This window comes from Elephantulus edwardii, unplaced genomic scaffold, assembly GCF_000299155.1.
Source record: "Elephantulus edwardii isolate Elephantulus edwardi_28Jun2011 unplaced genomic scaffold, EleEdw1.0 scaffold00097, whole genome shotgun sequence".
NCBI lineage: Eukaryota > Metazoa > Chordata > Mammalia > Macroscelidea > Macroscelididae > Elephantulus > Elephantulus edwardii.
Window position 1 is genome coordinate 1,710,605 of NW_006399847.1, and position 14,842 is coordinate 1,725,446.

The window sequence follows — 14,842 nt, forward strand, 5'->3', positions numbered from 1 at the left end:
TCCCGTTCTACAACAGTGGCACCATGCAATATTTGTCCTTTTGTGACTGGGATATTTCACTCACCATAATGTTCTCCAGAGTCAACCATTTTGAATAATACTGCATGAGTTCCTTTCTTTTCAGTGCAGCATAGTATTCCGTTGTGTGAATATGCCGCAGCTTCTCTAGCCATTTGTTTGTTGGTCACTGAGGTTGTTTCCAACTCCTTGCAATTGTTAACAAAGCTGCAGTAAACATGGGTATACATTTTAACCATTTTTATGTATACAATTTTGTGTTGCTCATTGTATTGTACAACTATTGTTGTTGTGTACTATCAAGTCAGAGCTTACCCATAGCTGGCCCTTTAGCAGGTGTTCTGAGACGGTAAATCACATGGGAGGAGATTGTCCATCCTTCTCTCGTGGAGCAGCTGGTGGATTCGAACTGCATGCCTGTGGGATTGCCATACAGTTTCTTACCACTGGGCCACCTGAGCTCTCCACTATACTTTCAGGGATCGTTTCTGTAGTTTGTGTACAACTGTTGCCATTATCCATCTCAAGATTTTTCATCTCCCCCAGCAGAACTCAGAATGTGTGAAGCACTGACTTCCCATTTCTTCCCACTTGCCCCTGGTAAATAAACGCTGATGAACTTTTCTTCCAGTGTAATCACACAGTGATTTGTCTGATTTCATTCAGCGTAATGTTTTCTGTGTTGATCCATATCATAGCATATATGAATTTTTTTTATTTATCTCTGAAGGTATAGGGTTTTATTTTTGCCAGATTTTTTAAAAAAAAATGTATAAATATATGTGCTAGGACATCTGCCTTGTACATTTTAGTGACAGTAATTGTGTTCTGCAACCATTACCAATATCCGTTGCCAAATTTTTCATCAGCAAATTACTTTTCTCAGTAGTGGCTCCCTTTTCCCCCTTCTCCTTTACAACTACTATCCAGTGTGCATTTCTTATTCTAGGTCTTCATATGCATTAGTTTATATTATACTTGTCTTTTTGTATCTACCTAATTTATCTCAGTGGCATTTTGAAGAGTACATAAGAGAATACTTTTTTAAATGAAAAAGTTGCATGCTGAAATACAGAAATTCCTGTTTCAGGAATAAGCAAAGATGTGATTATTTTCTAGCCTTCCATAATCTCACCAAAATATTGTCATTTTAAATTTAGAAAATAAATTAAAGATTTCTGAGTCATTTGTTTTCAGTAGGAAAATGCATTACTTTTATTGCTTTTAAAAGATTGGTAAGAGTAGTTCTAGAATGATACTATCAGTTGAGAATATAATTTGATCTAGAATACACTAATATTTGAGTCATTTTTGGAATGTATCTATCTGATAGGGGTTATTTTCTACTTTAATTGCATATATTATCTTTGAATATTAGAAGTGTTACATGCAGGCTTTGCTTTTGGAAAGACTACTTCTCAAACTCTAGTTATGTGATCTTAGGTAAATTGTGTCAATCCTGAGGCTTGACTTTTATATCTACAAAATGGGATGTCATATTTGCATTTCAGGATTGTTGTTAATCACTACTAGGATATTATAAACTTTAAAAAATGTTTAGCATAGGATATTGACCTAGTGATCACTGCAGAATAATAGCTCTTGACTCTCTGTGTATATAGAAGACTGTATGAATTATAGTTTCATGTAAATTGAAGTATAAATTAATTCTTTTATATTTTAGGCATATTTATCATTATTATATTCACGGCCCAAAAGGAAATGAAATACGTACATCAAAGGAAGTTGGACCTTTCAGTAACATAGATATTGAAGTAAGATAAAAATCCATCCTAAAATAAGGATTATTAGAAATCTGTTCTAGTAGCAGAAGACTGTCTACAAAATGGAATTAATCTGCTGCTCTTGTCTTTTAAAAAATTACTTTTGTAATTTGATGTCCAAATGAAGAGCTGTTAGATTAGTTTTTCATCAATTTTTAGTTACTATACTATTTGGTTTTTTGTCTTCTCATAAATTTATGAGTTGTAGAAAGTAATTTCTTGAAGCAAGTTGAGAAAGATACATCTTTTATTTTTGTCATAGAAATCTTAGTTGTGACTTATTTAGCTCAACATCCTTGCCCATATGTTGGAATTTCATATATATCTTTCTGCCGCTTTCTACCTCTAGTATGAAACTTTAAATTCAGTCTACTCTTTGATTATTAGGGAGCTTTGGTGGCCTAATGGTCAGAAGCTTCACTGCAATCTCAAAGACAGAATTTGAATTCACCAGATGCTCTGAAGGAGAAGGATGAACAGTTTCCTCCCTTGCCATTTACTAACTCTGAAAACCCACTGGAGAGGGTCAGCTCTAATTTGCTGTTTGTTTACATTTTGCTTTTTTGTGTCATTTTCCTTATATAGATTTCTCTCACTCCACTGCCATTGAATCACCAATACCAGTTTGTAGTGCCCTTCCATTTAATTCCCGAGACTGTAAATCTTTAATTCAGGAGACTACTCATCCTTCTCTGTTGGTGGTTTTGAATCACAGACCTTTTAATTAGCCCTACACATTACTCACTTCACTACCAGAGATCCATCAGAGTAGGTAATTATTTCATCAAACTAGAGAATCACTTGTATAAAGAAATGTAATTTTGCCTGTTCTGTTTTTGGATCATACTAGAGAACAAAATTGAAGTTGCTGCAGAATTTAATTATTTTTGTTTTTTCTTTATTGTAGATTTCAATGTTTGAAAAAGGGAAGGCTCCTAAGATTGTCAACCTAAGGGGAATCCAAGATGACATGCAGACATTGTATATAAACACAGCTGCTGATAGTTTTGAGTTCAAAGCTCAGCTTGAAGGGGATGGTATAGTGGAAGGGATTATCCGATACCATCCTTTCCTGTATGATAGAGAAACTTATCCTGATGATCCCTGTTTTCCATCAAGTATGTTCATTCTGTTCTTTTCTCTTCTTGTTTTTACTTTAATAAAGTTACATTGTTACTTTAGCTCCAAAATGTGAAGTTGTGATTTAGGATAACAGTTCTGTTTTTAATTAGGTCATTAGGATTAGGTGAGTAAGTATTTGATTTCTTTTTTTAAATTTGATTTTATTAATTTTAATGAACGCTTACAGAGATTTTGGATTTCCATTCATTCATTGTTGGATTTATCTCTGTGCCCACCCCTCCCCCCCAGTTTACTCTTCTCTTTGAAAAGTAAACGAAAATTCTTTCATTGGTATACAATTCCCTTCCCGCCCCCCAGAACACTCCACTATGCATCCTTCATTCTGGATTGCTGTCATAACCATAAGACCCAGTCATATTACTTTTAAACTGTTCTTTCCCTCATCTCTTTCAATGCAGTATACATAATTTATCCAATTTTTCTCAGTTTCATCCCAACCCTGATGTCAGTCCCGTTGTACAACAGTCCTTTTGTGACTGAGATATTTCACTCAGCATAATGTCCTCAGTATTTGTTTTCTTATGCAAGTATTCTTGTTAGGAATTTGTAATGTTAGGTTGCTTTTTTTTTTTTTTAATTTTTATGTGTATTTAATCCCAGGTGAATATATCGCTAATTTTCAGAAACATCATATCTAGACACATATGCTAGATTTTTGTAAATTTTAGCTATGAACTCTATATTAGCCTTTTATAAAGTTCTCATACTGGGTTTGTTTGTTTTTTTTCTTTGTTAGTCTTTATAAGTTAAGTTCAAGGAGTGTTATCCACTTCCTAAACTAGATGCCTCTGGAAACGTATAGAAATAGAAATTATGTTACAGAGTTCAAGTTTTTTTTAAAGTTTTTTTATTTTATTGGGAAAAACATATTGGGGGTACAAGGAGGTGAGGGTTGGGGGCAAAAGGGTGAGGATGGACAGGGATGCAGTTGCAGAGCTGCACAATTTGGTTGGTGGGGGGAGCAGGTGAAGGAAATGAAAAGGATCCAGTGGGGACCAGATGCTACAGGGGAATGATAAGCATTTTCCAGTGGTATTTAAACCAACTGTCTTACTGATTTGGGAACTGGATGCAGACTCTCTGTCTTCTTCATGCTGAACACAGGGGCATTGATGTGAAGGGGGAAAGGGAGGACACTTTATCACCTTACTGGTGATCTTGGGTTAAGGCTGCTTGCCTTCTTGTTCTGTTAGAAGATATTTTCCTGTCATTTGCTCCTCTCTGGACTGCAAAGTGTTTTCCCAGGTGGGTCCAGTGGGGTGGCTGGTTGAACCCAGAGGCTCCATCCTCCTTTGCTTCTTTAGCTGGCAGTTGTATTTCCTTTTTGTCTTTTGCGCAAGGGTTGCTATGAGCCTTATTCAGCTTGACAACACTTAACCACTGCTAAATGAGACTCGTGTTGTTATAGCTAGAGGAACATTCTTCTACTTTGTACATCACTCTTTGTCATTGTGCTGTATGAAGGAACTTGGGTTTGTTGTGATGGTGAACCTTGTGCCATTGAGGTATCAAATACCATAGTGGTTTCCCAGTGTGGACAGTGTTTGGTGGCTCTCCCAGTTGTAAAAAAAAGGTTTGGAAGCAGGATTGGCATCCACTTCCTAAACCACATGCCTCTCGAAACTCTGTGAACTTGGAGAAATGACAATAGTTATGGAAAGACATTAGGTCTTTGTTTATAGAGTCACTGTGAGTCATGCTTGACTTGATGGCAATCAACAACAACAACTTACATCTACTTACTGTTTCTTTATGGCTCTGATTTTATCTATCTGTAAGGCTTCTTGTACTTCAAGATTGGAAAAATAGCCTATAATTGGCTGACACAGAAGAATTTCTTGAAATAACATATGAGCAAGAGCCTGTGGTGATGAACGAGGAAGTTCTAACTGCTCTGAAAGAATTGGCAAAAAATCAAGGCTCCAGGAGTTGACAGCATACCAGTTAACATATTTCAACAAACAGACGCCGTCCTGGATGTACTAAGTTGTGCCAAGAAGTCTGGAAGACAGCCACCTGGCCAAATGACTGGAAGAGACTGATATTTTTCCCATTCCAAAGAAGGGTGACCCGACAGAGAGCAGAAGTTATTGAACAGTATCATTAATATCACATGCAAGGAAGATTCTGATGAAAGTTAACCAAAAACAACTGGAGCGGTACATCAGCAGTGAACTGCCAGATGTACAGGCTGAATTTAGAAGAGGTCGTGGTACTAGGGATATTATAGCTAATGTTAGATGGATCTTGGCAGAAAGCAGAGAGTATGTCTATCTGTGCTTCATTGACTGTGCAAAGGCTTTTGACTTTGTGGATCACAACAAGCTATGGCTGACTCTGAGAAGAATGGGAATCCCAGGACATTTGATTGTGCTTATGAGAAACCTATACTGGGATCAAGAGGCGGTTGTCAGAACAGAGCAAGGAGAATCCTACATGGTTCAAAATCAGGAAGGCAGTCTGTCAGGGATGTGTTTTGTCTCCATGCCTTTTCCATCTGTATGCAGAACAGATCATCTGGGACGCTGGGCTGTATGAGGAGGAATGTGGCATTACGATTGGTGCATTCACCAGCAATGTGCATTATGTAGATGACACAACCCTGCTTGCTGCAACTGAGGAGGACCTGAAGTGGTTGCTGCAGATCTTTAAGGACTGCAGTCTTCAATATGGATTGAAGCTCAATATCAAGAAAACAAAGATTTTTACCATTGGACCAATTGGCAGCATCAGTATGGATGGTGAAGAGATTGAGATTGTTCACAGTTTTAGTTTGCTTGAATCTGTAGTCAACAATCTTGGTACCAACAGCTAGGAAATATAGAGATGCATTCCATTGGGAAAGTCAGCTGTCCGTGACCTCTCCAGAGTACTAAAGAGCAGCAATATTAGGCTGGAGACTAAGATACGCCTGATCAGGGCTATAATCTTTGCAGTTGCGTGCTGTACATCAGAGAGTTGGACAGTCACTAGGGATGATAGAGAATTAATAATGCCTTTGAGCTGTGGTGCTGGAGAAGAGTATTGAATATACCATGGACTGCTAGGAGAACAAACAGGTTTGTCCTGGAGAGGGTGAAGCCAGAATGTTCCTTGGAGTCAAGGATTCTGAAGCTTTGTCTGATATACTTTGGGCATGTTGCAAGGAGGTCCTTGTAGAGGGACATACTGTTTGGGAGACTGGAGGGATGGCGCAGGAGAGGAAGACCCTCCATGAGATGGATCAATTCTGTGATTGGGGTGGTGGGAGTAAGTGTGTCAGAGATGGTAAGGTTGGCACAGGATAGAGGAGTGTTTAGGGCTCTTGTACATAGGGTTGCTATGAGTCGCAAGAAACTCTATGGCACATAACAACAACAACGTTTTGCTTTCATCATTTTATGTTCAGATCTTTAATATATCTGATCGTTTTTGTATGTAGAACGAGATAGTAGGTACTTTATATTTTCTATGGCTCTTCAAAGTTTTCTGGCACCAATTATTGAATATTCTAATTTCCCACTAGTTTTAACACTAATAAAGCTTAATAAAAGCTGCTCTAAGTACAAAGGGTCTGAAGTCTTTGTTGTGAAGCATTGATCTGGTTTGTACTTTAATGCATAAATAATGCTATTTTATAACTTCGTTCAGTATAGTGAATGGCCAACTTAGAGCCAGACAGTCTCATTGTGTTCTTCTTTTTAGATTTTCCTTCATTCTTAAGCTAATTTCTTTTAGGTTAAAGTTGGAATAGCTTCATACATTGATTTATAAAAAAAATATCCTTGGGATAATACTGTGACTGCATTCAATTTATAGAGTAACTGTTTTCTTGTCCAGAGTATTTCCTTAGTAAATCCTTAGTGTTAGGAATTCTGGAACCATGTCTGAATATCATCTTTACCATTTCCTACTGTGTAACATGTACAGGACACACTGCTTTCAGATTCCTCATGTGAAGTTGAGGCTAATAGTTAATAGCACATAAAGGTGTTATATTGTTGATGTTGTTATGTCACTAGCGACTCATAGCGACCCTGTGTGCAAGAGCCCTAAACCCTCCTCTATCCTATGCCAACCTCATTGTCTCCTACACACCTGCTCCCCTTACCCCAATCACTGAATCGATCCATCTCATCTAGGGTCTTCCTCTCTTGGGCTGTTTCTCCACCCTCCCAAACATGATGTCCCTCTCCAAAGACTGGTCCTTCCTTGCAACATGCCCAGAGTATGTCAGACGAAGTTTCAGAATCCTTGCCTTTTTTTGCCCAATTTTATGCTCTTCAGGACGATCCTCTTTGTTCTCCTAGCAGTCCATGGCATATTCAACACTCTTCTCCAGCACCACAGCTCAAAGGCATCAGTTCTGTATCATTCCTAGTCACTCTCCAGCTCTCTGATGCATAGCACACAGTTGCGAAGACTGTGGCCTGGATCAGGTGCACCTTAATCCTGTCGTTGCTCTTCAGAACTCTGAAGAGGTCCCTGACAGCTGACTTTGCCAGTGCAGTTTGTGTCTTGATTTCCTGGCTGCTGGTACTAAGTTTTGACTGTGGAGCCAAGCAAACTAAAACTGTTACCAATCTTTATCTCTTCACCATCCATACTGATGCTGCCAGTTGGCCAAGTGGTGAGAATCTCTGTTTTCTTGATGTTGAGCTTTAATCCATATTGAAGGTTGTAGTCTTTGACCTTCTACAGCAGGCTTTTCAGGTCCTCCTCAGTTTCAGCAAGCAGGGTTGTGTCATCTGCATAACACAGGTTGTTGATGAATCTTCCACCAATCCTGATGCCACATTCCTCCTCATACAGCTCACCATCCTCCACGATCTCTTATGCGTACAGATTGAAAAAGGTATGGAAATAACATCCCTGGTGGACATCCTTCCTGATTTTGAACCATGCAGTGTTTTCTTGCTTTGTTTTGACAGCTGCCTCTTGGTTCCAAGTATAGGTTTCACATAAGCACAATCAAATGTTCTGATATTCTCATTCTTCTCAGAGTCAACCAAACTTTGTTGTGTTTCATACCTTTGCATAAACCTTTGCATAATCAATGAAACGCAGATAGATAGACATTCTTCTGGTACTCTCTGCTTTTTCCCAGGATCCATCTAACATTAGCTATAATATCCCTAGTAACCCGGCCTCTTTTGCATCCAGACTGCGCATCTGCCAGGATTTCACCTGATGGTGTGTTTAGGAATCAAGTAGATTACAGCTGTCCAAAGAATCTCTGAAAACCAAGGCAGATGCTAATTGTGGAATAGACCACCAACAACACTCATATGCAAGTTCAAGCTGAAGTTGAAGAAAATAAAATCAAATCCATAGGAATCATAATTTGACTTTTAAGTCCGTCCCACTCAAATTTCAAAACCATGTCAGTAACACGTTTGAGGCCTTGAACACCAGTGAATGAAGACCAAATGAGTATTGTCCATGAAGAATGTGCCAGTTGCACTGTCTCTGATACATCCATCCCGATTACCCTAGTCACAGAATCAGTCCACCTCATAGAGGGTCAAAAAGAACAAATAATCTGTCCTGGAGGAAGTGTAACCAGATTTCTCTTTAGAGGTTGGATGGTGAAACTCCATGTCACATACTTTAGGAATGTTGTTTTAAAGTGTGTCGATTAGAAATCATAGTGAACACTCAACTTGAGCCCTGTTGTTGTTGTTGTTATGTGCCGTCGAGTTGCTTGCGACTCATAGCGACCCTGTGTACAACAACCCTAAACTCTGCTCTGTCCTGTGTCAGTCGCACTGTCTCTGACACTCCCATTCCAATTATCCCAGTCACTGAATCAATCCACCTCATAGAGGGCCTTACCCTCCTGCGCCATCCCTCCACCCTCCCAAGCCTGATGTCCTTCTCCAAGGACCGGTCTCTCCTGATTCCTAGTAAACCTATTTTATTTTTTTAAAATTTATTGTTAATTTCACTGAAAATTTACTGAGACTTTGGATTTCCATTCATTCATTGTTGCACTTTTCACCCCTCCAAACCCTTCCCCCAGTACACTACCGTCTTGGAAAAGTAAAAGAAAAATTATTTCATTGAGTAAACATATTTTAAAATACACATATGAGTACCTGAATCTTTGAAATGTGAAACAATTTATTATTAAATAAACCTGTCGTCATTGGGCAGTTTCCAACTGATAGCAGCCTATAATAGAACTGCCCCATAGATTTCCCCCCTATTTTTTTCATTGAGATTTTAATGAAAGTTTATAAAGAACTTCGATTCCCATTCATTCATTGTTGCACATTTTCCTCCCTGCTCCCCTCCCCCCTTGTCTGTTTTTTTACTTAGAAAAAAGTTCTTTCGTTTTTATACAGTCCCATCCCTCCCCCCAAGACCAATTTACTATGCAGCTCTTATTCAGGGATCTTGTCATGCCAATAATACCTAATTTTATGTTCCTTTAATAGAGTGTTTCAGTGCTGTGTACATTATTTACCCCTCTTTTTTTAATTCCCCCCTGACCTCCGTGTCACTCCTGTTTTATAACAGTGGTATTAAGCAATATTTGTCTTTTTGTAACTGAGATATTTCACTTAGCATAATGTCCTCCATGGTCACCCATTTTGTATAATATTTCATGAGATCTTTGTTTTTTAGTTGCCCATAGACTTTTTCCCAAGGCTATAAATCTATATCAAAGCTGACTGCTGCATCTTTGTCCCACAGAGTGTGACTATTGGATTTGAACTGTCACCTTAAATCTGGTGTTATTGACTGATTTGCCCAAACTAGTGAATTTAGCACAGTTGCACACCATAGCATGACCAGATGATTTTCATTTAACTGCAGTGCCTGAAAGAACTGTGAAAATTATATTTTAGGTAAAAGATTTAAACTAAACATAAAGGGAGAAAAGATTCATCTATAGAAAATAATGAAAAAAGTGAGTCTTTCCTGTGCTATGCTTAGGTTTAAGACTTGTGGGCTCAACAGCTTATATAGTACTTTGAAGATACGGATTACTTCAAGTACATAATTATTGACTTAAATGACAAAATGTCTTTTGTCATACAGCATCTACTTTGGAAGTTTTATTTGTGAAGCAGATGATGAAACTGCATTTAGTTCTTAAATGAATCAATTTGAGTGATCAAATTTTCCTTATACAAATTGACTTCTTAGTGATGAAAATTATATATCTGTATAGCACTAAACAATATTTCACTCATATGTCTGACTTAGAATTAAAAGATGAAGATGATGATGATGATTGCTACATAATTGAGAAAGCAGCAAGAGGGAAGAGACCTATTTTTGAATGTTTTTGGAATGGACGATTAATACCATATACTTCTGTAGAAGAGTAAGGTTTTAATTTTTGTCTGGAATTATGGAGTTTTTTTGAAATTGTGTTTTACAGCTGGTCAGTTACTAACTGATATTTTTTTTTCTTTTAAAGCTTTGACTGGTGTACTCCTCCTAAGAAGAGAGGGCTTGCACCAATTGAATGCTATAATAGAATATCTGGTGCATTATTCACTAATGACAAATTTCAGGTCAGCACAAATAAACTGACATTTATGGATCTTGAACTAAAATTGAAAGATAAGAACACCTTGTTTACAAGGATATTAAATGGGCAGGTATGGTTTTATGTATCTATTTTTGAATGTTTATGAGTTTTCTGTATATGTCTGTGTTTGTTCCCCACAGTACTTTTTATTAAAAGTAAATTTTGTTGTTAGATGCCATTGACTTGATTATGAATGTAGCTCTCTCATGTACAAAAGAACAAAACAACAACGTCATTTAAAAAAATCCTTAGGGTTGTTGCTATGTAAATCTTTACATAGCATTTTTAACAGCTTACCTTTGGGGTCTTTTAATTTTATATTGGTTTGTGTACAGAGTCATATACATTATGTTTTACACTATTCTTCATTCATCCTGTGGTTTTACAATCATTCCCATGCTTTATATTTTAGAAAATTAAACACCATTGGACTTTGCCCATCATTACCCTGTCTTTTTACGTCCCTGATGGATACTTCCCATTTGTTTTACCCTCTCCCCTCACCCACCAGACTCTACAACCCTGTGGTTTTGCCCATACCCGTCCTCATCCCTCCACTCCCACCCATTCCCTCCTTGGATTCCCATACATATTTTTTACTAGTTAGATGTCTGTGTTTACAATAATACTATTAGGCAGTATTTGTCTTTATGAGACTGAGTTAGTTCACTCAGCATAAATATGTACCTTGTTAAAGTATAAAATTCTGTGACTTTAATTACATTGCACATTACATTAGTTTGCACAAGTACCTTTTTCCAAAAAAGGAAAATTGATGACTTTGAGCCATGGTGACGGAGAAGAGTATTGAATATACCATGGACTACTAAGAGAATGAACAGGTTCATTCTGGAGAGGATGCATGGGATCAGGCTGCTCCTTGGGGGCAAGAATTCTGAAGCTTCATCTGACATCCTTGGAGAGGGATGTCATGCTTGGGAGGGTGGAGGGACAGTGCAGGAGAGAATGAGGTAGATTGATTCAGTGACTGGGGTAATGGGGATAGGTGTGTCAGAGACAGTAAGATTGGCACAGAATAGAGCAGGGTATAAGGTTATTGTACATAGGGTTGCTGTCAGTTGCAGGTGGTTGAACAGTACATAACAACAACACCTCTAATTAGAAACTTCCTTGGAGGCAAGGATTCTGAAACTTCGATTGACATATTTTGGGTATGTTGCAAAGAGGGACCATCCTTGAAGAGGGAAATCATGCTTGGAAGGGTGGAGGGACAACACAAGAGAAGAAGAACTTTGATGAGTTGCATTGTCTCAGTGACTAGGGTAATGGGGGCCAGTGTGTCAGTGACATTAAGATTGGCTCAGAATAGAGCTGGATTCAGAGCTGTTGTATGTACACAGGGTTGCTATGAGTTCACTGGATGTAACAACAATAATAGTTGGATACTTAGTAGCCATTCCTTCTCTTCTTCCCAGTCTCTGGTAATCACTAATAAGCTTTTGTGAGTAACAAGTTATAAATAGCATGTTATCCTGATATTTTGTATAGTTTGGGATTTAATACAAATATTCTTTTAGAAGTGTACATAATTATAAATTTTTTCTTTGTTTTGTGAACATAAGATGTGCACATCACTCACATTTAAAACTGATTAGAGTGTGTTTGGATAAAATGTACAGGTCTTTACTAGACCTTAAAATCAGGACCTTGATGCAGTGAATAGAAACTACAGAAGCATCTTCATTTCATGACAGCATATACAAATATTTTATCTGCTAAAGGGCTGTGTTTTCACAACGTTGTTAAATACTGTCAGAATCAACTCATAGCCGACCCTCTAGCTTGTTTTCAGAGGCAGTAAATAGCACTGAACGAGATTGCTCATCCTTCTCTTGAGAGCAGCTGATGGATTCAAAACTCATGCCTTCAGGATTATAACACAACTTCTTGTTTTTAGGTCACCAGAGCTCCCTATTTGTGTGTTGTTGTTATGTGCTGTCTGTCTATGTTGTTGTTAAGTGCTGTCGAGTCGTCTGCGACTCATAGTGACCCTATGGACAACAGCCCTAAACTAAACCTTTCTGTATCCTGTGTCAATTGCATTGCCTCCGACACACCCATCCTGATTACCCCAGTCACTGAATCAATCTACCTCATAAAGGGTCTTCCCCTCCTGCGCTGTCCCTCCACCCTCCCAAGCATGATATCCCTCTGCAAGGACCTGTCCCTCCTTACAACATGTCCAGAGTACGTCAGACGAAGCCCCAGAATCCTTGCCTCCAGGGAGTAGCCTGGTTTAACCCTCTCCAGGATGAATCTGTTTGTTTTCTTGGCAGTCCATGGAACATTCAATACTCATCTCCAGCACCACAGCTCAAAGGCATCAATTCTCCTTCTATCCTTCCTAATCATTGTCCAGCTCTCTGATGCATAACAAGTGATTGCAAAGACAATGGCCTGTATCAGACTCACCTTAGTCTTCAGAGAGACACTGTTGTTTTTGAGTACTTTAGAGAGGTCCCTAACAGCAGATTTTCTCATTGCAATACGTTTTTTGATTTCCTGGCTGCTGGTACCAAGAGTGTTGACCATGGAGCCAAGCAAACTAAAGCCGTGAACAGTCTCAATCTCTTCAGCATCCATCCTGATGCTACCAGTTGCTCCAGTGGTGAGAATCTTTGTCTTCTTGACATTGAGCCTCAGTCCATACTGAAGGCTGCAGTCCTTGATCCTCTGCAGCAAGTGCATGAGGTCCTCCTCAGTTTCAGCGAGCAGGGTGTGTCCTCTGCATAACTCAGATTGTTAATAGATCTTCCACCAGTCCTGACGCCACACTTCTCATAGAGCCCAGCCTCTCGGATAATCTGCTCTGCATACAGGTTGAAAAGGTATGGAGACAGGACACATCCCTGGCGTACACTCTTCCCAATTTTGAACCAAGCAGTGTTACCCTGCTCTGTTCTGACGACTGCCTCTTGGTCCAAGTATAGGTTTTGCATTAGCACGGTTAAATGTTCTGGGATTCCCATTCTTCTCAGGGTCAGCCACTGTTATGATCCACACAGTCAATTGCCTTTGCATAATCAATGAAACACAGATAGACATTCTTCTTTTATTCCCTGCTTTCAGCTAAGATCCATCTAACATCAGCTACAATATCCGTAGTACCACGACCCCTTCTAAACCCAGCCTGGACTTCTGGGAATTCTCTGCTGATGTGCTGTTCCAGTCGTTTTTGGATAATCTTCGGTAGAATCTTGCTTGCATGTGAAATCAATGATATTGTTCTGTACTGTCCACACTCTATTGTGTCACCCTTCTTTGGAATGGGAGCAAATATAGATCTCTTCCAGTCAGTTGGCCAAGTGGTGGTTCTCTAGATTTCTTGGCACAACTTGGTGAGCACATCCAGGGTAGCATCTGTTAGCTGAAATATGTCAATTGGTATACCATCTATTCCTGGGGCCTTATTTTTTGCTATTTCCTTCAAAGCAGCTTGAACTTCTTCCTTCATCACCATAGGCTCTTGCTCAAATGTTATTTCATTAAATTCTTCTGCCAATTCCTCACAGCAAAATACATGTGCTGTTTATAGCAACCCTCTAATGCAGCTCTGAACCCTGCCCTGTCCTGAGCTAGTCTCCCTGACTCTGACACAGCAACCCCCATTGTCCCAGTTACTGTATCGATCCATCTCATCTGGGACCTCCCTCTCCTGCATTGTCCTTCCACCCTTCCAAGCATATAATGTCCTTCTTCAGTGACTGGTCTCTTCTGGCCACATGCCCTAATTATGTGACATGGAGTTTCAAAATCCTAGCCTCCAAGGAGAAACTTGGTTTTACCCTCCTAAATATCTTATTTTTGTCTTTAGACTTAAAAATGAAGTATACAATAAAGGTATAACTGTGAATAACTATTCTGTCCAAATGTGTTTTGAAATTGAACATTATTAAAATGCATGCTTTGATATGATAGAATAAGAAAGATTCCACTGTGAATGTGTTTTGTACTTTTTAAATTAATTTTTATTTACACTTACTAAAACATTGACTTTTTCATACATTTATTCATTGAAATGTTGTTTTCTAATACTGGTCACCATTGACTAATAACAGTTACAGTGTCTCATCAGTCCTGTATTTGTTGCCTTTAACTTCATCCAATTTGCCGATTAATTTTTACTTCCCTGCCCTTCCTTTCCACTGTGAACATGTGTTAAAAGTTGAACAAGACTAGTATATTTATATTCTATTCACACATCTTAGAAGTTTTTATTGAATACTATAACACCAAAGTGCGCCTAATCTAGGCCATCTGTTGTACATAGGGTTTTCAGAGGCCTGCCATTTCAGAAGTGGATGGCCAATCCTTCTTCCTAGTCTGTCTCAATGTGAATGTTCAGATTTAG

At 38.7% G+C, this 14,842-nt stretch overlaps 1 protein-coding gene across 1 annotated transcript in view; it reads left to right on the forward strand.

Moving 5' to 3' along the window:
• Positions 1 to 14,842, forward strand: part of SMCHD1 (structural maintenance of chromosomes flexible hinge domain containing 1) — a 166,750-nt gene that overhangs the window by 42,911 nt on the left and 108,997 nt on the right. Inside the window, exons 9-12 of the mRNA XM_006891422.1 lie at positions 1,703 to 1,793; positions 2,710 to 2,920; positions 10,140 to 10,260; positions 10,357 to 10,540. Of these exons, the coding sequence (XP_006891484.1) occupies positions 1,703 to 1,793; positions 2,710 to 2,920; positions 10,140 to 10,260; positions 10,357 to 10,540 (607 nt within the window). The remainder of the gene's footprint in view (positions 1 to 1,702; positions 1,794 to 2,709; positions 2,921 to 10,139; positions 10,261 to 10,356; positions 10,541 to 14,842) is intronic.